The 21,537-nt window shown below is 29.5% G+C and overlaps 1 protein-coding gene across 1 annotated transcript; it reads left to right on the top strand.

Moving 5' to 3' along the window:
- Window positions 1–6,207: 6,207 nt before the first annotated feature.
- LOC124830001 (uncharacterized) lies at window positions 6,208–9,186 on the top strand. The gene has a single exon (XM_047303588.2). The coding sequence runs from the start codon at window positions 6,413–6,415 to the stop codon at window positions 8,693–8,695; it is 2,283 nt and encodes a 760-aa protein (XP_047159544.2). The 5' UTR covers window positions 6,208–6,412; the 3' UTR covers window positions 8,696–9,186.
- Window positions 9,187–21,537: the final 12,351 nt, after the last annotated feature.

Genomic DNA, 21,537 nt, shown 5'->3' with positions numbered 1-21,537 from the left:
TGCCTTTTTTTCTTAATTGGAGTTTTTAAACATTCTTAGTCTAGGAATCTAGGAGTCTAGGAATGTTCATCACCCATTCTATCTCATTAACTTAATCTTACGTTGTTTATTAACATAGTATAACTTGAAGTTAATGTTAGAGTTTGGTATTAAATGATAAATTCAACATCTCTTGAAAAAAGAGTTCAACGTATACTTTATACTGACCCATTTGACCTACTGTCTCACTGTCTTTTTAAAATTAAACCATTTTTAAATTATTATTATTATTATACATTAAGAATGAAAGTTTACACTTAAAACAGCTTAATTAACAACATTTAATATTAAAACTATTAATACTAAAGTATAAAATAAACATTAATGTTCTACTTTTTCATATATATAATGCAAATCCATTTATTATATTGACAAGTCTAAAACTCTTGATGGATGCAATTCGTAAATCCAAACAAACATTGTTAACAAAATTCCTGGTTAAATAAAATTAAATTAAAATTGTCATAATTCGTACTATTAATGCTTTAATTCTTTTTTAAAAATCTAAGCCTTGCACTCATTATTAAAAAAATCCTATCAATATAATATTTCATTTAACGACATAAACTTATTAAATAAAATATTACAAAATTAATAAAGTAAAACAAGATAACTAAAAACATATATAACATTACAGATATTTAAAATAATATTCACAGCAATAATATATATCTACTAGACGAAATTATAGATGATGTAAGTTTTTTAAAAGATATCAAAATTTTATTCAAGTATCAGGAGTTTAAAAAACTATTATGTGACATCTTTATCTTCCACCAAAAGCGTTAATGTTAACTCAATACAAAAGATTAAATTAAACCTTTTTATAAACTAGGAATTAAATTGAATCCAAAAATAATAAAAGAATCAAATGAACCAAACCAATAAATTTAAAGAATAAATCACTAATTAAGTCTTTAAAAATTAATTAACCATCATTATTTATGTTTTCTACGTGTATCTTACAATTCTTTTTCGATGGGTTTCCTTCGTTATGGGGGTTTACGCGTCTACTTTTTCATGTTCTCTTTATTTTGTTTTTCTTCATAAAACTTGTAAGAGAAAATTGAACATTTTAATTGTATTTTTTTAATTTTTAATTTGAAATAATATATATTATTAAATTAAGACGTAAATCAGTTTTTATTCTTCGATGTCAAACTATTATTTTATTTTTTTATGGGTTTAAGGTTTTATTAAGTAAAAGTAGTGGTTCTTATGTTGAGTTGAACCTTTTTCTTTGAATTGTGTTAAATTTAGTGGTAGTTTTAGTTGTATGAAAAAAATTCTTTGACACACTTAAATATTTTACATTTCTTTGATATTATTTTTACTCACTTTTTATTTTCTTCTTTTTTAAAATAATACAAAAATTTATATCTTTTCGATAATTTTATCTTTGTAATTTGTGTAAAAATGTGTGATGGTATCATTAGTCTAGCATTGCATATTCTCCATTCCTGAAGTGGAGATGCATAGACCAAAATGCCAACTTCATTTGCATTTTGATTTGAATAATTTGAAGTCATTGACGGTGGGTATTAAAACGCGTGTCTTTACCCCATTAATTCACACTGCTTATCTTTTAAAATAATTAAGAGATATAAATATGCTGTCCATTTAAAAATTAGGAAATATATAAAATTTTATTAAAAGGAGATAGATATTTTGACACCAAGTATAAAAAAGTCATTTGAGATATTAATATTTTTGTTTGTTGTGATATATATGCTATGCAAAAAATATGAAAAATAATAAAATCATTAAATATGTATGTAGTAATTTTAATTTATTTTTTGTATTAAATTTTGATACTTTTGATTCTCAAATTTTAAAAAAAAAATATATAATTTTTTTAAGTTAATAACCTTAATTTTATTAAATTAGACTAATATTTAAATTATAATATGTTAAATAATATAAATAATTCAAACAATGATATAAATATGTTTCTTACATTAAAAAAATTTAAAACATTTAAGTTAAAAATATTATATTTATTCATATTTAAAGTTTGAAACAAGTAAATTTCAATTTTTGATCAAAATTTAATGATAAAAAATATATTTAATCCTCAGTTAAAAAATTATAAGATGTCAAATATATTATATAAAAAGTTGATAAATATATAAGCTAAATGATCCAAAACCGTAAGCTCCATAAACTAGTTAATAACTCTATATTTTATGTAGTAAATTTAGACAATCAGTTTGAGTCACTTGTTTTAAGAGTCATACACTCAACAATTTTAATTATATATATTTTTAATTTAAAGTATTAACACATTATTGTAAAGTTGATATTTCAAAAATAAGAATCACATTATTATTGTTATTACTAAAAATAAAAGGAAAGTAGATGTGTAGTTATAAACTAAAAAAAGTAGGAGAATGGGTTGACAAAATAAGTGCATATTCTTCCTTAAAGATATGGTAACCAAACATGACATATAAGTAGGCTAAACCCATAAAAGAAATAGCATAATGATGAGATGATGGTGGGTGGATTTTTCTCTTCTTGTTTCCCACATTTAAACGTCACTCTATCTCGCCCTAGGAGTTCAAAACTCCCAACCCTACCAATTTTCTTTTTCAAATAAATGCTTATATATCATTTTTAAAAATACATTCAAGTTGAAAATGCTTTAATGCAAACAATACATAAATATCAACACACAATGTATACCATACAAATAAAAAATTCACTAATTAGTTTACCTTTCAATAAATTGTAAATTTTAAATTTATTATTTAACTATGATATTTAAGATTGTAATCATTATTAGGCTTTGTTCATTTGGAGATATGATTTATGGGATAGTGAGTTGATGGATTTGAAGATAAATTTTGATATTTATTTGAGTGAAGTTAGAGGTAATTGAGAGTGAATTGTGAAGTAAAGTTTGTAAAAATTAGTAAAGGATTCGATTGATGTGATAAATAAAAAAATGTTTAATTGGTAGAAATTAAAAATTATCAAAATGTCCATAATTATTAAAGTAATATGAAATGATATTTATTAATAAATGATATTTATGATTAATATATTTTTTAGTAAAAATTATTTGAAATAGTAAAATTAAAAAAAACTAATATACAATACATTTTTAGGGATACATTTTAAAAAATAATAGAAAAATAAAATATTAAATTTTTATCCTTAGTTATAAAAGTAATTTAAAATAAAATAAAATTAGTGTTAATTATATTAAATTAATTGTGAATTATTATTATTAAATTTAAGGTTTTAATAATTAAAAAACTAAACCCAGAGTGGACTTTTCTCATAAGAGTAAAAAACTAATGCAAAATGCCACCCGTAACAGACTCACATACTATAGGCAGAGTTGCATTACCATATCTTCAATTCTATGCATATCCTTATTTTAAAAATACATAAAGGGTACTTTATAGTAAAACTAAGTGAATCTCCTCAAATCTCTTTAACTGTTAGAAGGATTCATTTTCTCTTGTAACCTCTGCAAATCCATTCTCTCAAACCATTGCAAATCTTCTAAAACAAACACAATAAATCTTGCAAATCTATGCTTCCATTTTCTTCTTAACAGTTAAATTAATCAAAGTGAACATAGTCTTAATTTTTTAAACCTACGCGGAATAGAATGTCTATTTTTTTAACTCGTTTGTAGGTGATAATAGGAAGATAAACTTTAATCATACCATCTTAAATAGCTGTATATGGTTAATAAATCACAAATCCCTATATATTTTAAAAAATAAACGTGTATAATGATTTTGGTTTTGGTATGTATATAGTTAGACAAAATTAGTTTCGTTACAAGATAGGAGGTGTTGACATTTATGTATCACACTTTTTTAAAAATATTATATATTTATATAAATATGCATGAAATATAGTAACAATTTTCAAAATGGTTGGAATTAGTTTTATGCACAAGCATTTTCCTTCAACCACTCAAAAAATCGGTTCCAAAAAACATACAATCGATTTCCTAATGCTGCAAACTCCATGGTGGTATGCACAATTCCTAGAAATGCACGAAGCATGCATAGTTCAGGGTTCTTCACCGTGAAGCTGCATCCTTACAAATTTGTGGGTTATTTACCATGAAGCATGCATAGTTCCCACACAGTCATCGCATTATAGTATAACTTACCTCAAATAGGTTTAAGCCAAAATATAACACTATTTTCAGTGAGGTTATTTTTGTAAAACCAAATATTTCACATACAAGAGGATGACATCATGGACTAATCTTGCATTCATCTATAAATCACTTTAAACAAACACAAAGAAACATAACAAATCCACGTTTTTTATTATATTTAAACAGTAAATCCTCATAAAATAACACAATTTAAACATTTTAGACATTTCATTTAACACAATCTCAACACAAATACAAATAATGATAATGATCACACATGATAATTACTTCCTACAAGTTATTTTTAGTATTGAAATATATATATGTTTTTGGAATTATATAACGAGAGTGGAAATGTAAAACTTAACAACTTTGTTTTTATATTATGAATTGTATATATCTTAATTTTCAATTGAAATTTCTTGTCATGTTAATTATATATTTGTTCTTACCATCTTTCTATGCGCCTTTTTGTCATGTTTTAATTAAGCTGAGATTAAAAATAAATAAATACTCATTTATCAATTTTATGTATCTTTTAAAAATAAAATTATGATAAAACACATATTTCAATATACCTCAAATAAAAAAGAATTAACTCTAACTATATTAATCGAAAATTTAAGATCAAAACAGTATTTTTTTAGTGTTATCTCACATATTTTAAACTTTATTTACTATATATGTATTTGAAATGAAAACTTGATAGATATTTTTCATTAACATAAATTTTAGAAAACTATTCAAAAGTCAAATTCATTCAAATAAAGTTTTAAAAATTAAGTTTATTATCCATCCCATCCAATAAATTATGTTTGGCATTAGAAAAAGATAAGGTAGAAAAATTAGATTTTAGTTAAATTTTGATATATAATAGTGTAAAATATTTTAGTAAAGTTGTGAGGGTGATATCGGAAAAGGGTGGAAGGAGCTAACGGTGAAGCGCGTGGGTCCCAATAGGACAGTTTGAGCGGATGTCGTTTTGCGTCGCGCAGGGGACAGGTTTCTTCCGCCATCTTGAGTGGGTCCCAATCCCAAAGGCGAGAGTCCACAGTAGTGTGATGTGGACGCGCATCACGTCACGTTATGTTATGGAGATGCAGGAGAAACAAGAAAGTGGGATTCAATCTAAAGTGACACAGCAAAGGAGCATGAATGAACTGGTCAAGGACAAATTCACTCATGCTTCTCCTGTTAGCTTAGCTGTCATTAAATCTTCTCTTATTTCTCTTTGTTGCTTATTATTCCATACAAAACAACTATTAATAACCTTTATTTATTCATACATCCTTTAATATATATCAGTTTCTTATAATTTTATCAAATTTATCAATTAAAGATTAAAACTAAAACATACAGTAATCATTATTAACCTATTACATCTCTCCATCGTTGATTGGCTTAAATGTTTGATAATAATAATAAAAATGTTTACTTTCTAGATTTGATATCAATAAGAGAATAGTAATTGGTATAAGAAATTATAATATTATTAAAATAGATATAGTATAGTTTTTTAAAATAAGTGAAATTAGTGACGGAGTATTACATTTTTTAAGCATTATAAGAAAACGTAATTAAATTTGAGTTGAAGAAATAATATAATTACATGGTGCAAATAAAAGAAAATGTGAGGAGTAATGTGCGGTCAGGTTTGGAAAGAAGGTGGTGGAAAGTAACGTAACGAATTTATAGCGTTTGGCGGGGACGTAGAAGTGGAACTCTGTACAGACCCATTCGCTTTCTTATGCGACCAACCATACATAAATTTCATAATTCAAATAATTAAATAAATAAATTCACTGGATTCAAGTTAATTACGCTTAAAACTACACTTAACATACGTTTAAATATATCCTAATTAATTAATATATTAATATTTTAAATATTAACACTGCAGGGTGAACAGAGAGAATCAATTCAATATCGAGGACTGGCAGAGTACGTGTCCATAGATTTAAAACCACACCACCAATAAACTCTGATACGGTTATCTGCGTTTTCAGGTATTAATAATGATAATATTATTAATTTTAAAACGAGAGGGGAAAATGGAAGTGAATAATTAAAAGAAAAATAAACAGGGAAGAGAGAATCTGGTGTGGTTTGAGCTGTGGCATAGCTGTCCCTTGGATGAATTATTTTTGAGACGTTATCTGCTCATAAAAAAGAGGCAGTGAGTTCAAAAATCCCTGGGACAAACCCTTTTCTGGCACCCTCTTCCTCTCTTCTGCCTCATGTGAGATGAAGAAGAAACAAGGACACTCCTTTAATCTCAGACTCCTCCTCGTTGGCTTCTTTCTGGCCACATGTGCCAATGCCTCCCCTCTCACGCCAACTCAATCGCGCCATCTTCTGTACTACAGAGACGAGTTTGGAGACAGAGGGGAGAATGTCACCGTAGACCCTTCCCTTGCTTTCCAAAATGACCGTCTCAGAAACGCTTACATAGCTCTGCAAGCTTGGAAGCTCGCCATTTTATCTGATCCCCGCAACCAGACAACCGACTGGGTAGGATCCGACGTTTGTAGCTACACCGGTGTATACTGTGCACAAGCGCTCGACAACCCCTCCGTCCGTACAGTCGCCGGCATTGATCTCAACCATCAGGACATTGCCGGCTATTTACCGGAGGAGCTCGGTTTGCTCGTAGATCTTGCACTCTTCCACATCAACTCCAACAGATTCTGCGGCACTGTGCCCCACACGTTCCGGAAGTTGGTACTCCTCTACGAGCTGGATCTCAGTAACAACCGCTTTGCGGGGAGGTTCCCCGAGGTGGTTCTGCGCCTTCCTTCGCTCAAGTTCTTGGATCTTAGGTTCAACGAATTCGAAGGAGCTGTGCCCCGGGAATTGTTCGACAAAGATCTCGACGCCATTTTCATCAACGACAATCGTTTCGTGTTTGACCTTCCAGACAACTTCGGCAACTCCCCCGTCTCCGTCATCGTCCTCGCCAACAACAGATTCCACGGCTGCATTCCCCACAGCCTCGGCAACATGTCCAACCTCAACGAGATCATTCTCATGAACAACGCATTCCGATCCTGCTTGCCCTCCGAGATAGGCTTGTTGAAGAATCTCACGGTGTTCGACGTCAGCTTTAACCAACTTCTCGGCCCCTTACCAAGCGCCGTTGGAAATGCCGTCAGCTTGGAGCAGCTCAACGTGGCCCACAACTTACTCTCCGGTCAAATTCCTCCCAGTATATGTATGTTGCCTCACCTTCTCAACTTCACTTACTCCTTTAACTTCTTCACCGGCGAGCCTCCTGCCTGTCTCGCCTTGCCGGCGTTTGACGATAGGATCAACTGCTTGCCGGCGAGGCCCGTTCAGAGGCCTCCGGCGCAATGTCAGGCTTTCTTGTCTAAGCCTGTGGACTGTAACTCCTTTAACTGCAAGCCATTTGTTCCTTCACCTCTTTCCCCCACAACACCTGCAACTCCTTCACCACCATCTCCTGGGACACCTTCTCCTCCATCACCTGGGACACCTTCACCAGTAACTCCTTCGCCTCCATCACCAGGGACACCTTCACCTGTAACTCCTTCACCACCATCTTCTGGGACACCACCTGTAACTCCTTCGCCTCCATCACCTGGGACACCTTCACCAGGAACTCCTTCGCCTCCATCACCTGGGACACCTTTACCTGTAACTCCTTCGCCACCATCTCCTGGGTCACCCTCACCTGTAACTCCTTCGCCTCCATCACCTGGGACACCTTCACCCGTAAATCCTTCGCCGTTACCTTCACCTACAACACCTTCGCCTCCTTCGCCTGCCGCACCTTCCCCATTACCTTCACCTACGACACCTTCACCACTACCTACACCTCCTTCGGAACCACCGGTGGTGGGACATTCCCCTCCACCCCGGCCAGTGGCACCTTCTCCACTACCACCAATTCACACTCCTCCTTCACCGGTGTATTTGCCACCACCACATTCTTCCCCTGCTCCACCTGGCTACTCTTCACAACCTCCTCCACCTTCGCAATTGCCGCCTCCATCATACACTCCGCCTTCTCCAGTGACACCTTTTCCTACTCCAACGCCACCCAATGGTGTCCACTCTCCACCGCCACCGGCTCCTACATTCTCGACACCACCACCTTCACATAATTATGGCTCATCGCCACCTCCTACACCTCATCACTCACCATCGCCTCATCCTTACCCTTATTTATCACCCCCACCACCTCCTTATCCTGTTCGTGTCCCACCTCCACCACCACCTTGTACAGAACTTCTTCCACCCCCTCCGCAATCAACACCTTCTCCCACACCTTACCTCCCACCACCATCCCCATCTCACCCACCTTATCACCCGCCACCATCCCCTTCTCCCTCTCCAACTCCACCGGTTCAATACAGTTCGCCTCCCCCGCCGCCTCCTCCACCGGCAGTTTCTCCACCGCCACCTGTTGTATACCAAAACCCACCACCTGCCCCTGTATATGAAGGGCCATTGCCACCCATAGTGGGACTCCCATACGCATCGCCTCCGCCTCCACCCTTTTATTGATTCTTTTGAGGACTTTTTCCCTCGTCGGGCAACAAGAGTCACGCTTTTTTTTATTATTGCGGCCGTTTCTTCTGTGTTGATACCCTCGAATGTCATGCGACTCTCGTCGCTTATGAAGGAAACTTCGCAGGAGACAACCACAAGATCTAGCGAAACAGCTTTTTGTTCTTTATATCTATCGACAATAGAAACAGAGAAGAGGTTGCAGCAAAACGGGGTTTATAAGAGGAGAAATTAATTCTCTTTCCTTATTGACTTGAATTATTATGAATATTGCAGTCGAGAAATAAGAATGGCAGAAAAAGAGTAGGTCGCAGAGCAAATGCATGTATAGGGATGAATGGGAGAGCATAAGTTATGGCTGCAAAGGCAGTTGCATTGCAGTTGCACTTTGTGCTGCCGCTGATGGTTACTAGTGTATCGTTATTGTCTCTATTATATCACACTACTTTTATTTATTTATTTATAAATTTTGTTTCTTTTGCTTGCTACTGGTTGGTATTATATGTTAGCATTTCGAATTGAGTTGATTTTCTAAATTCGCTTTCTCTAATCAGTGTCTTAATCTGTTGCGGTCATGAGATCATTGATTTGAATGTTTTTAGTTAGGCTGTCAATATCAATCTGCATTAATGGATAATGATAATGATGCCATTAAGTTATGAAAAATTATGCTGCTTATAAGCAAACATCTTAATGATAGGTGCTTGATATAAAATTCCTTTTTCCTCCATGACCTTTTGTGCTTCTTTCTCTATCCATCTGAGAGTGATAATCATCTAACCTGTTATTGTACATTCCAGCATTGTTAAAGAGCTTTCACTTTCAAATTCATCAGTGTTGTTGTTGTTTCAGTATATAATCCTCCATCCCTCTTCTTTGAAAAGATCTACCATAGTATACATATAGAGAAGATATTGTTCACAGGAGGCGTGTGGCATATAGCTAGAGCATGTTGTTCCTCTTTGCATGCAAAGTTCAATGGAACTTGTTTCAGGGATGTAGGGAATGGGAGCATATTGTTCTTAAGGAATGGTCCCCAATCGGCCATGGAGGCCACCATTGGAGAGCACAGGTCCCAATTCAGATTACAGTGGTGGGGCAAATAAATAGTGAATCCCAAGAACCATTAAAGAGCAGTGACTAGGGTCAATGTACTTAATGAAAGAAATCTTTGCTTAAATTTGTCTGATTAATAGAAGTATTGTCAAGGGAACACCGTCCATGTGCAAACCTTTGGTTTCGAGATTTGAATTCAAATCTGCACACCATCATCTTCAGCATCGGATCGTGAACATCAAAAACCTGTAAGCTTAACAAGTACCACAAAAACTCTTCTTTTTCTCATCCAACGCATTGGGGGGTCTGCAATGAAACCGTGTCGGTCATCAATCGTCCCTTTTAGTGTCTATTTCCTGAGTTAAAATAATAAGTTACGAACAAAAATGGTAAAATTTTCACCAACATAACTGGCTTAAGGAGAAAACAGGTAAAGCACTCTCCTTCGGACCTTCAAAAATTAAGAGTCTCAAATTTTTTTTAAAAAATAATATTCCTCTATTAAATTGGTTACAAAATTATGTTTGAGAAAAAAAACACAATTTTTTTAATTAATAATATATTTCTATAAAATTATATTAGTATTAATATATTTTTATTAAATTAATTTTAATTTAATGTTAAAAAAATTAATTAAATTATTATTGTACATTAACTTTTATTGATATTAAAAATGATATTTAATGAGTTAATTTTTTTTCAATAAATTATAATTTCGTTTAGAAAAAAATATTAGTTATTATATTATCTATAATCAAATTTTATTTTTATTTTCTTTTTTATCTCTTTGACTTCTCATCTTTTCATTACACTCCTTATCTCTTCTTAACTTTTTCTATTCTAGAGTTTAGTTTTGGCATATTTTATTTTTTGAATTTTATGCTGGTACAATCTTTTAATCTTTATTTTTGATTAGTATGTTTATCTTATGATGTTGGTTTTATTCTATTTGTTAAATGTATTTTGTTAATCTAATTTTATTTTTTGATACTTTTTTTATGGATTTTGAGAATTTTTTTGTATATAATTTGACGAGAAGTTAAAATTTTTGTTTGAATTGGATTGTAAAACTATTGAATAAATTAGGCTTCATCCTTTAGATAATAAAAGTGAAATATTTAATTAGATAAGAAATGAATCGGAGTTAAAATTAAAAATCTATGTAAAAATTAAATAAAATTAATTAAAAAAAATTTAATAAATTATTTTACATAAAAAAATAAATATTAATTAAAAGACATCATTTTTAACTCTTTTTTTATGTCTTTCAAACTTTTCAGCCGGTACTTCAATAATATACAAAGTATAAAATTAAAGTGATGCATGTATCTTGGTATAAACGCTTGGAATGTGTAAGAAATAGAAAACCCAAGCTGGGATCAGTTTTGCTTCTTGCCAAGTTCATATCCAGAGAACAAAATTAGCACATCGTCCCCCAGTTTTTACGGGAACCTTTTTCCACTTTCCATCGTGCGTTGCAGTATATCTTTCTTCCTTTGTTTTTACTTCCACCAAAGACACCAAAATCAACAGAATAAAGCAACGTTTCCTTCAAATTAGGGAAAACCAGAACTGGAATCTACCAACATTGTTTGCAAACAAAACACAACAACGTGCTTCCACTGTCGGTATCTGCGCTCTATATATATATAAAAAAAAACACATATATATAAATGAAGAATAATATTTTTACAACAGCTTTTAACAATATTTTAACATCATTTACGTGTTTCAATAATATAAGAAAATTAAATTCATTCGCTTTTTACTGTGCCTCCCAACAAGAAAGATTATTTTTCCAAATATATTTACATATAAGGAAAATTTGGTTTAAAATGTATTTAACTTGGAATTTTTAATGCACCGAATAATATTTTAATTGAATAACTTTATGATAATAGATTTTATGGTTAGGTTAGAAGGTGATAGGAGATCAATGATTGAGATTGGATTGACTGGACCATGCATTATTATATTGAACAATTAATGCATGTACCATATGATAGCTGAAACCGTGAACGCATTTAATAATCTGAATAACAAAAAATAGCATAGGAAGCAATATGAAAGTTGGAAAACTTTCTTTTAACAATTTTTCTTTTAGAATTTGTTGACAACCGTTTATGATCATGTTTATATAACAATATGTGATTAATTCAAATATACGAAATGATATATAATTTATTATTAAAAAATTATTAAAAAATTATTAAAAAAGTTGTTATGAAAGTTCCATTCAGCTTTCTGGCTTTAAACATTTTGATTGTTCCTTTGTGTTGGGATGGAGAAAACATGGAAGCATGGAGCTTTCGCATGCATTTGCTAGGTACCCTTGGATTCAAGGGAATCTGGGAAAGATAGAAGGGAAGCAGGGCATATCTTACCATCTAAGGAACTGTGACCTTTATTATGTGGGGTCCCTCCCTAGATAAATACTCACATGGCTTGAAAGGGCTCTAGACATGCAATCATGTAGTCAAAAGACTCATGTACCAATTTAATCAAAATCTTTTATAAATGAGTTTATACTAATATCATATTATTTATATTCACAAATATTCATTATTTAATATTAAAATTTAATTTATATTTTATTAAGTTAAATTTAATTAAAATTAATTTATATTTTATTAAATTAAATTTAATTAAAATTAATTTTAATTTATATTATATTATATAGTTTTTAGTATTTAAATTTTAAATATTTATAAAATATTTTTTTAAATATCCATAGATATCTATATTTTTTAAATATATTTTTTAAATGAGTACTCAAGTAACAGCTAATAGATGGATCGAATCTTTTCTCATTTCTATTCTTTAACTATTAATCACATTTTGAGGTGGGTAACGTGCTATTTTTAAGTGGGTTTCATGTTTAAGTTGAAGATCAAACTTCAAATATTAATTGATTAAGGAATCAGCGTCGAATCATAGATTAAGAAATGGAGATGGAGAATGTTTTTAAAAGTGGATTGGTAGTTGAATCAATCAAGAGATAGAATTTAAGATACAGTACAACTATTTAATGTGTGCATACCTGTATACCATAAATACCTTATTATATGATCCTCGCTGGATTCATACTAAATTTACCTAACATTTTTTAGTTCATTCTTTCTTTCTCGGCACTAAAGCAAGATAGAACAAAAAATACAGACACGCTCATTCAATTCTTACCACGTTGGCATAAGCGATAAGAAGAAAAGATGAAAAATAGAAAAAGACGACAAATTATAAAAAAGTGATAAACATAATTGTTCAACGACTATTAACCACAAAGATATGAATACATATAATTATATCATTGCTATTTCCATCTCATTCTGTCGTATTCCCATCTTATTATATGGATTTGAAAGAAGAAGAAAAAAACAATACAAAATAAAAGCATTTTAAAAGCTCGTCATTAAAACGGTGTTTACAATAAATGAATTTCACAGTCAGATTTGCGAGTGAAGAATTGAGTTGATTTGCATGTTTGTTTTAAAAAGTATGTATAGACTGATTTGAGATGATTTGCGAGATAAATAACTTTTTTATCATCCGCTAATGTGTCAAGATTAGGAGGGATTATGTTTAAAAAATCACATATGTCCTTGACTTATCTTATAATACCATGTCAAAATATACTAACGTGCAAATAACATATTCGATTCTAATGTAAAAATAACTTATTCCAAAGTGTTTGAACATGAAGAAGATGAAGAGGAGTGGTTGAAGATGAAAAAAGAACAGAGACGTATTCGATTACATAGCATTTATATTCAGTTCTCGTGATACAAACAAATACAAAGGGACCTGTATTCGGTTCCATGTGTTTGTATTCGGTTTCATTTTTTCTGTATTCGGTTCCCTAGAGTAAAAACATGGTGTATTCGATTTCATTTTTTCTGTATTCGATTCCCTCACAGTTTGGCTTTAGGTTACATGTTGTATTCCGTTCTAGAGTGGTATGTATTTGATTCTCTTGAATAATTTTGTACTGATAAGAGGGAGGTTAAGCATATGCATGACGACTAGAGAGAGTGGGTTGGTCATGTTGTTGTTGTTGTAGAGGTCGAGGACCTCTAGTCTCTCGAGGCGCGAGAGCTCTGGGGGAAGGTTTGGTTAAAGCCATTGTTGGAGAGGTTGAGGAAGAGAAGGGCAGAGAGGGAGGAGAGAGGCGGAGGGATGGGGTCGGAGAACTTATTGTCGGCGAGGGAAAGATTAGAGAGGAATGGGAGGTGAGCTACGTTGGTGGAGAGAGTCCCGGAGAGGTGGAGTCCGATGAGGTTGAGAGCGACGACGTGGCAATAGGCATCGCAAGTGACGCCGAGCTAGGAACAATAGGAGGTTGAGACATTCCAGGAAGAGAGAACGGGTGGAATGACATCGATAATGGCTGAACGAATAAAGCGAAGGGCATTGTCCTCTAAGAATAAGGGTTTGATGAAGATGACAGAAATAGAAAGAGGACACACATTGGGGTATGGAAGAGAAGAGAAGGGAAGACAAAAAAGTGTAGAAGCTGGAAAGAGAAACTCAAACATATTTGTAAGCATTATACATCTTTTCTTTACCTCCTACTTTGTTGTATGTTTATGGCTCTTTGGTCTTTGAAATTTTAATTTATATTTTCTTTCTCCTTTTAAATATTTTTTTAATTATATATAACATTAAAAATTATAATTTTATATTACTTTTATAACTAGGGGTATTTTGGTAATGTTCAATTTCTATCCATTAAACAAATTTTTTTTATTTGTCACATCAATCAAATCTTACACTAATTCTGATAAACTTTACTTCCAAATTCATTCTCAATTACCTCCAAATCTATTCAAATAAACAACAATTAATTACCTTTAAATCTCCTTAAATTCATCCACTCACTATCTTCCAATTTATCTCCTCCAAGTGAACAAATGGATCTTCTTTGGGTTGATGTCAAAGCCCATTATTTTTCATTTACTTCCTGCACCCCGACAATTTCTTCATGCATCCCCAAATTTTCAAAATACCAATTTTACTTTTCATAAAAATAATTTCTGAATTATAAGTTTCGGAAATTTCCCAGAACAAGCTCTTTGAAACTTCTGAAATAATATTTTGGAACGAAATATTCAAAATAAGCTTTCCAGAATAAATTTTTTAGAATACATAAAATACTTTTTGAAATGAGTTTTCTAAGAACGAACTTTTTTCGTTTCTATCTCTTTTTCTTTTTCTGTAACGTTGTATCTCTCTCTTCTTCTTCCCCTGCAGTGATGACAATGATTAACAGTGGTATCAGCAATGGTGATTTAATGCAGTAATGACAAATATTTTAATTTGTTATATTAGTATAGGACGCAATTAGTAATTAGAATACATAAAATACTGGATCTGAATCAAGATGGGCTTGATGGATAATTGGTGAGCAATTTAAATGTATCAGCTCCCCCATTATACATGCTAATATACAGTAAATTAATTGAACATGTATCTTAACATAATTTATTGCTATTAATAAAATGGAATTTAAATATAACTTAAGGATTTACATCCATTACTATATTTTGAGCTTATTTGTAATGGACGTAAATTATTTAATAATTAAAGTTTACATAGAAAATATTTTTTGAGACTATAAATAAAAATGTATTTTACAAATACACACACACACACACACACACATATATATATATATATATATATATATATATATATATATATATATATATATATATATATATATATATATAATTAAACAATCTCGGTTTTTTAGGTAATCACAATTACATAATCATGTGTATAAGTATATTTAGATTAACACTATTATTCTAAAATTTTGCGTGAGATGGGGTGAGAAAAAAAAACTTAAAAAGTATCATTTTCTATATGAAATGGAAGCTTTATTAATATTGTGTTTGAATTATTTATAATTATTTTTTTTAAATATTTCATTTAGTTAGCATAATTAAAATGTTTTATATTTTTTATTTAGATAAAATAATTGAATTTCGTTTTTAAGAAAATATATTTTAAAATTTTCAAAAATATTAGTTTAATCTAAATATTTAAATAATATTTAAAAACTTACTTTTTTTATAAAATTATTATTTATTTTAATTATAAAAATAAATGTAAAAAATTTCATAATTTTATTATAAATAATTATTTTAGTTAAAAAATATTAAATAAAAAATAATTAAATTTAAAAAAACGGTTACCAAAAAAGATAATATTAGTAAAATAATTATTTTAATTTATAAAACTGTTATTTAAAATTTAAAAGTGGAAAAAAATGTATATAAAGAGAGAATAGTTAATTGTAGAATTTATATTTTAGTTTTGAGTGAATTTTAAATTTTATTATTTTTTATTTAAAATATCTTCTTAAAACTTTTACATTTTAATTTTATTTTATTTTTTCAAACAACTGATCTTAAATAGCATATGGGTAGTAGCGGAAGTCCCAAAAATCATTTTTCTTCTATTGATTTTTACTAGAAAAAGCCATCAGAAATATTTAAAAAAAACATTAAAATTCTTATATTGTAGATAATATAAGAGTTTGACTCTTAATAATGTAAAAAAGTTTAAAAAATAATTCTAATATGTTATTTCAATGAATAATATATATATATATATATATATATATATATATATGGATCCTCTAATTCCTCACAATATTTAATTGTTTAACATTTGGTAATAAAATATTTCACATCTCTTAACAATTAATAAGGTTTAAACATATTTTTTGGTCGTTTAAATATAAAAAAGGAAGACTTAAAGAAATAATAAATTAGTATGTTTTCAGCAGATTTAAGTTGTGGTAGTGGTAGCGGTAGCGGTAGTGGACATTATGCATCTTGTATACAGTCTGAAGGGCTAGGATTCAAACCCTGCAAAATAATGTAAGTTAAATGGTTATTAATTCTTTCTATATGCATATAAATTTAAAATGGTATGCATATAAATTTAAAATGGTGCAGGGGTTTTATGAATATGATTTGGATGAATTAAAGGAGTTATAGGGATGGGTGTGTTAAACTGGAACTAATCCAGAATTTATAAAGATGTGAATAAAATTTTGGGTATTTTATTTTATGAATGGGATGATAAGTTTCAAATTGTGTATGATATGTTGGGTTATAAAGGGGTTCAAGAATTGACTTATATAGTTGTACTGGAAATATTGATGGTCTTGAACGTGTGGTTATGTTGATATTACTGGAAGTTGTTTTGGGTTTTGTAAATTGTAGAGTGATAGAATAGTTACTTGTTAATTTTGTTAACATAAACGTTGTTTCTTGGCAATCTGGCTATTTGAAATCCTGAAACTTATATGATATTATGTGTTGATATTGTTGTGGTCACGGTTGAGTTCATTTAGGTATCTTTGTACCTTGGGTTGCTGTTAAGTAAGTTAATTGACAAGGAACTAGAGTAGTATGAACCTTTGTTGGAATGTTATACGCAAGTTAGAACTGAGAGTATTGTTGCCATAATGTTTGACGCTGGGAATCGGCACTGCCAAGTTATAATTGGTGCCTTGGATATTGATTTTATTTGAAATGTGAATTGAAAGGAAATGCTTATAGATATTTGTTAATAGCATAAGTAACATGAAAATATAGGTTAGTTTTAGTTGTTGATATGCGTATAGATAGGTGTTATTGCTTTGATGTTGATGTTTGAATCTATTAAAGTATTGGGCAGACTATATATATGCTGTGTACAAGTTTCCAAATGGTTCATGTGATGAAAAAAAAAAATAATAATAATTATAAATGTTTTGGTTGATGCTATGTGCTATAATACTCTTGGATGTGCTTTATTGCAATTGTATCAAATTGGTGGATGTCATTGACTGCGATTTGGTTAATTAAGGTCATTACGGTTGCGTGAGATAAAGTATACCCTTTAATGCTTGTGGGCATTGATTTGGGTTGTAAAGTGGGTATGTAACCTAAAGTATTCAGGTACTCATACATGAAACTATCTATACATCGTTAAACTTGAATATGGTATTTCAATGTTTAACAAACTAACATTAATAATAATAAATCGATAAAAGAAAATATAAATTAAAGTAAACCAATTCCATGGTCATGGTCACGTGTTTAAAGCAGATAAATAAACCACACTCAACCCCAAGAAGATAGATGCATTAAATCATTTAGAAGTCATAGTATTTCAGAGATTACATAATTCTAAAGCCAGTTTATTTAGGAAAAACTTTTGTTAATATAATAACTAGCTGTGATTAATATAATACAGCATAACAAAAATAGGCAAGTATACCACCCTCTTAGAAGAACTTTTAATATTTGTGATGATTATCATTTATCGATATGAAAAAGGAAATATTACTCACAAAGTTCTTTTAGATTATTAGATTTATGGGAGACAACGGTACTTTGACCCAGAAAAACGACAAATACATTCATCTCACATGGATAAATATTATATTATCGATATTATTATTTTTAATTTAAAATCATAATTATATTATTATATTATTAAAAAACGCGTCAAATAATTATATTATTATATTTACAATGTCATCTTAATTTTTGGGTCTCCACGCATTTCATCTCAAAACTGATTTAGTTTATAAAAATTAACCATGTCAGAATGAGTGGCAATTTCTCTAGAATTAGATTCTACTCACAATGTGTTACGTGATTGCTTCACCAATCATGCTTGAATATAACACACTCTTGAAGTTTTAGCTAAAATGAAGGTACATTATTCGGCGACTTCCAATGATTATGCCATTTTGTCAGTAAAAAAGTTAAAGAACAGTAAACTTTTGACTTCAGTGCCAACTTTTTTGTTTTGAAAAGAAACATAAACGACAAATTCTTAGCAATAAATTGAAGAAGAGAAAAAGATGTGTCTTAACATGTACCCTAGAATAAAGGCATTTCTGGCCTTCAATCACTGGCTTAACAAAATATTGTTATTTTTTGTTTGCAAATTTACTTATGTTTATTTTTTTAAATTATATATATATATATATATATATATATATATATATATATATATATATATATATATATATATATTGTATTATATATTATCAAATATATATACCGATTGAAATAACACAACAAATTATCAAAACTTTAGAAAAACCAATCAATCACGAACATAATCAATTAATTATTTAGTGAATCTAAACAAATGCATAATCAGATTTAAAAGAAATTAAACTACGATTAGATTTATATTAATAAAAAATCATAAAAAAATATGATTATTTGAATTTATTGTATATTTATTATGACATTAATTATTTAACTGATTAAAAGATAAATTGATTTTAACATAGAAGCATTTTTATTACATATATATAGTATAGTGATTTTTCATTTTTATACAAGAAAAGAGGAATATTTTCTGTAATTAAAATAAAAAATACAAGTGTAAATTATTTTCACCCACCGAAATAGCTTCTTCATGTTCTCTCCTTTTCATTCACACTTAAAGGATAAAAACTCAACTTTATTATTGTTTCAGAGTTTTCTTTTCAAAATCTAGCAGGCCTAGTCAAAGTATTCTAAAAGTAAGTTTGTCCTTATTGCAGGTTTATGTCAGGGTTTTTTCATCGACTTTGCAAAATGTGAGTCACATAGTATAATATATTTTAAATTTGTAATAGATTGATTTGAGATATAAGATTTTTTTAATTATTAATTGTTTTTAAAATGTTAAAATCAATTGTATAAATAGAAAATATTAAAAAAATCATAATTGAGCGGCACAGAGCAAGATTCTACTTTAAAATTAGAAGTATTTCTACTCTATAATATGAAAAAAAAATTGTCATTGTTCTAGTTTGAAATTTAATTAAAAAATATTGAAAGATAAAAAAAATGAAAAAAAAATTGCATTTAATAAAAATCATGGATCAAACTAAAAGGAGAAGAAGACTCAGAGTACCAGGTGATAGATCTAGGTTTTCTAAAAGAAAATTATCCAAAATATAATATTAATAACCTATGAGTTTAACTCAAAATAATGATATTATCTTTAGTTCAAAATCTTTAGATAATAAATTTAGAAATTTACAATTGTTTTCATTTTTACTCTATATATAACTTAAACTTATACGTTAATTTCGAACTTCATAAACAAGAAGAGACAACTTCAACCACAGAACAAATAACAAAAAACATACTAAAAAATATCCAAACAAAGGACTATACCACTAAAAAAACAAACAAAACCAGACACAAAAATTTAACAACATTTTTAAGAAATTATGAATTAAATATATAATTAAAACAAGATAATGTAAATGTCAGAAATGTGGATATTTTATTCTATTAAACTGTGCTTATATACTCATAATGCAATATTAGCCTAATCCACGAAAACAATATTATCCTAATCCAAATCTTTGTCAAAAGCTTTTCCTTTTGACCACAGTCACCCGTCATAATCACAAAAGAAAATGTCTCATGACAGTATCGGCGTGTGTAGATAATAATTGAGGACTCTTTATTTTATTAAAATCTGATAACTATAAAGAATGTTTATTTTAATGGTAACATATTACAGTTTTTCTTTATCTCTCAGCTTAATTTTGGACATGATTGAAGAATATTCAAGATGTTTTATCAATGTTTTGTTCTTATTTGATCAAATAAAGAAACGTGAAAATAAAAGGCAAAGCCAAAACATTCAGAAAAAGAAAATGTATTTTTGGTTAAGTGGTTTGTCTTTTTATCCTCTTCTTTCTTCTTTTGTTAGAAAGTGGTCTTCCCTTTTAAATTCATATCCATCTTTTTATGAAAGGGATGGAAAAAACACTAAAAACCAAAAATAAAATAACATCTATTTGCTCTAATCACACAAAATTGGATTTTTTTTTTCACGTTTGGGTTTACATTGATAGTTAAAATATGACTCAGATTTAGTATTTTTGTTGGAATAACTTTTTATTTTATTTTATTAAAAAACTTATTTATTTATATTAATAATGTCTGATATTGTCTATTTCAATAATATATCTTTTTTTACAATTTTCTTCAGCGGCCTGTTTTTGAAATCTCACCTTCTATATATTTTACTAATTTTTACTTTTAGGTTCTTTAACGTAACACTTCTCTTTTTTTTCTTGTTAAAACTAAAGATTTTATTTCCTTTAACCGATATTTTAAAAATTACACTATCTGTTAATAATTTCCACTTTTATTACGTTTTTCTAATATTAACTAATCAACATAATAAAATTATGATGACTCGATTAATAATATTGGAGCAATCTTTCACTTTAGTTCCTACAATATAGTTTTTTTCATCATTAAACTCTTGGGAATTTATTTCAATATATCTCTCTATGTGTTTTAACGACTACATTTTTCACACATGAGTTTTTTTTTCACAAAATTAATAAACATTTAGTTTTTTAATTTTAATTGGGTGTTGTCTATGTCTTAGTATCGATGCAAAATACTAATTTGATAAGTAAATTATCGATTTTGTACAGCAATTTTATTCGTATGTTTAACGAATTTCAATTGTTTACTTATGCGGATTACGAGGATCTCAAACATAATAATGAATTTTTTTGTTTGATTTTTGGTCAAGATTAATATGAAGTGTAATAAAGTGAAGTAAAAAATAAATCTTATTTAATTCAAAGAAGGAATATAATGGTCGAACACCAGATACTATAAATAAATCAAAGTAAGATTTGTAAGAAATTAAAGAAATAAAGAAACTTGTAATATATGAATTTAGTCATTTTTTCGGCTCGCATTATCTGGATAGTTGTTATACATTAAACTTTTAGGTTAACT

This window comes from Vigna umbellata, chromosome 1, assembly GCF_029865625.1.
Source record: "Vigna umbellata cultivar VRB3 chromosome 1, Vumbellata_1.0, whole genome shotgun sequence".
Lineage (NCBI taxonomy): Eukaryota > Viridiplantae > Streptophyta > Magnoliopsida > Fabales > Fabaceae > Vigna > Vigna umbellata.
Note: the sequence above shows the minus strand (reverse complement) of the source record. Positions and strands in the feature narration are given on the sequence as shown.

Bases quoted from the DNA above. Each gene is read 5' to 3' on its own strand.
- LOC124830001 (XM_047303588.2), top strand. From the start codon at position 6,413: ATGAAGAAGAAACAAGGACACTCCTTTAATCTCAGACTCCTCCTCGTT.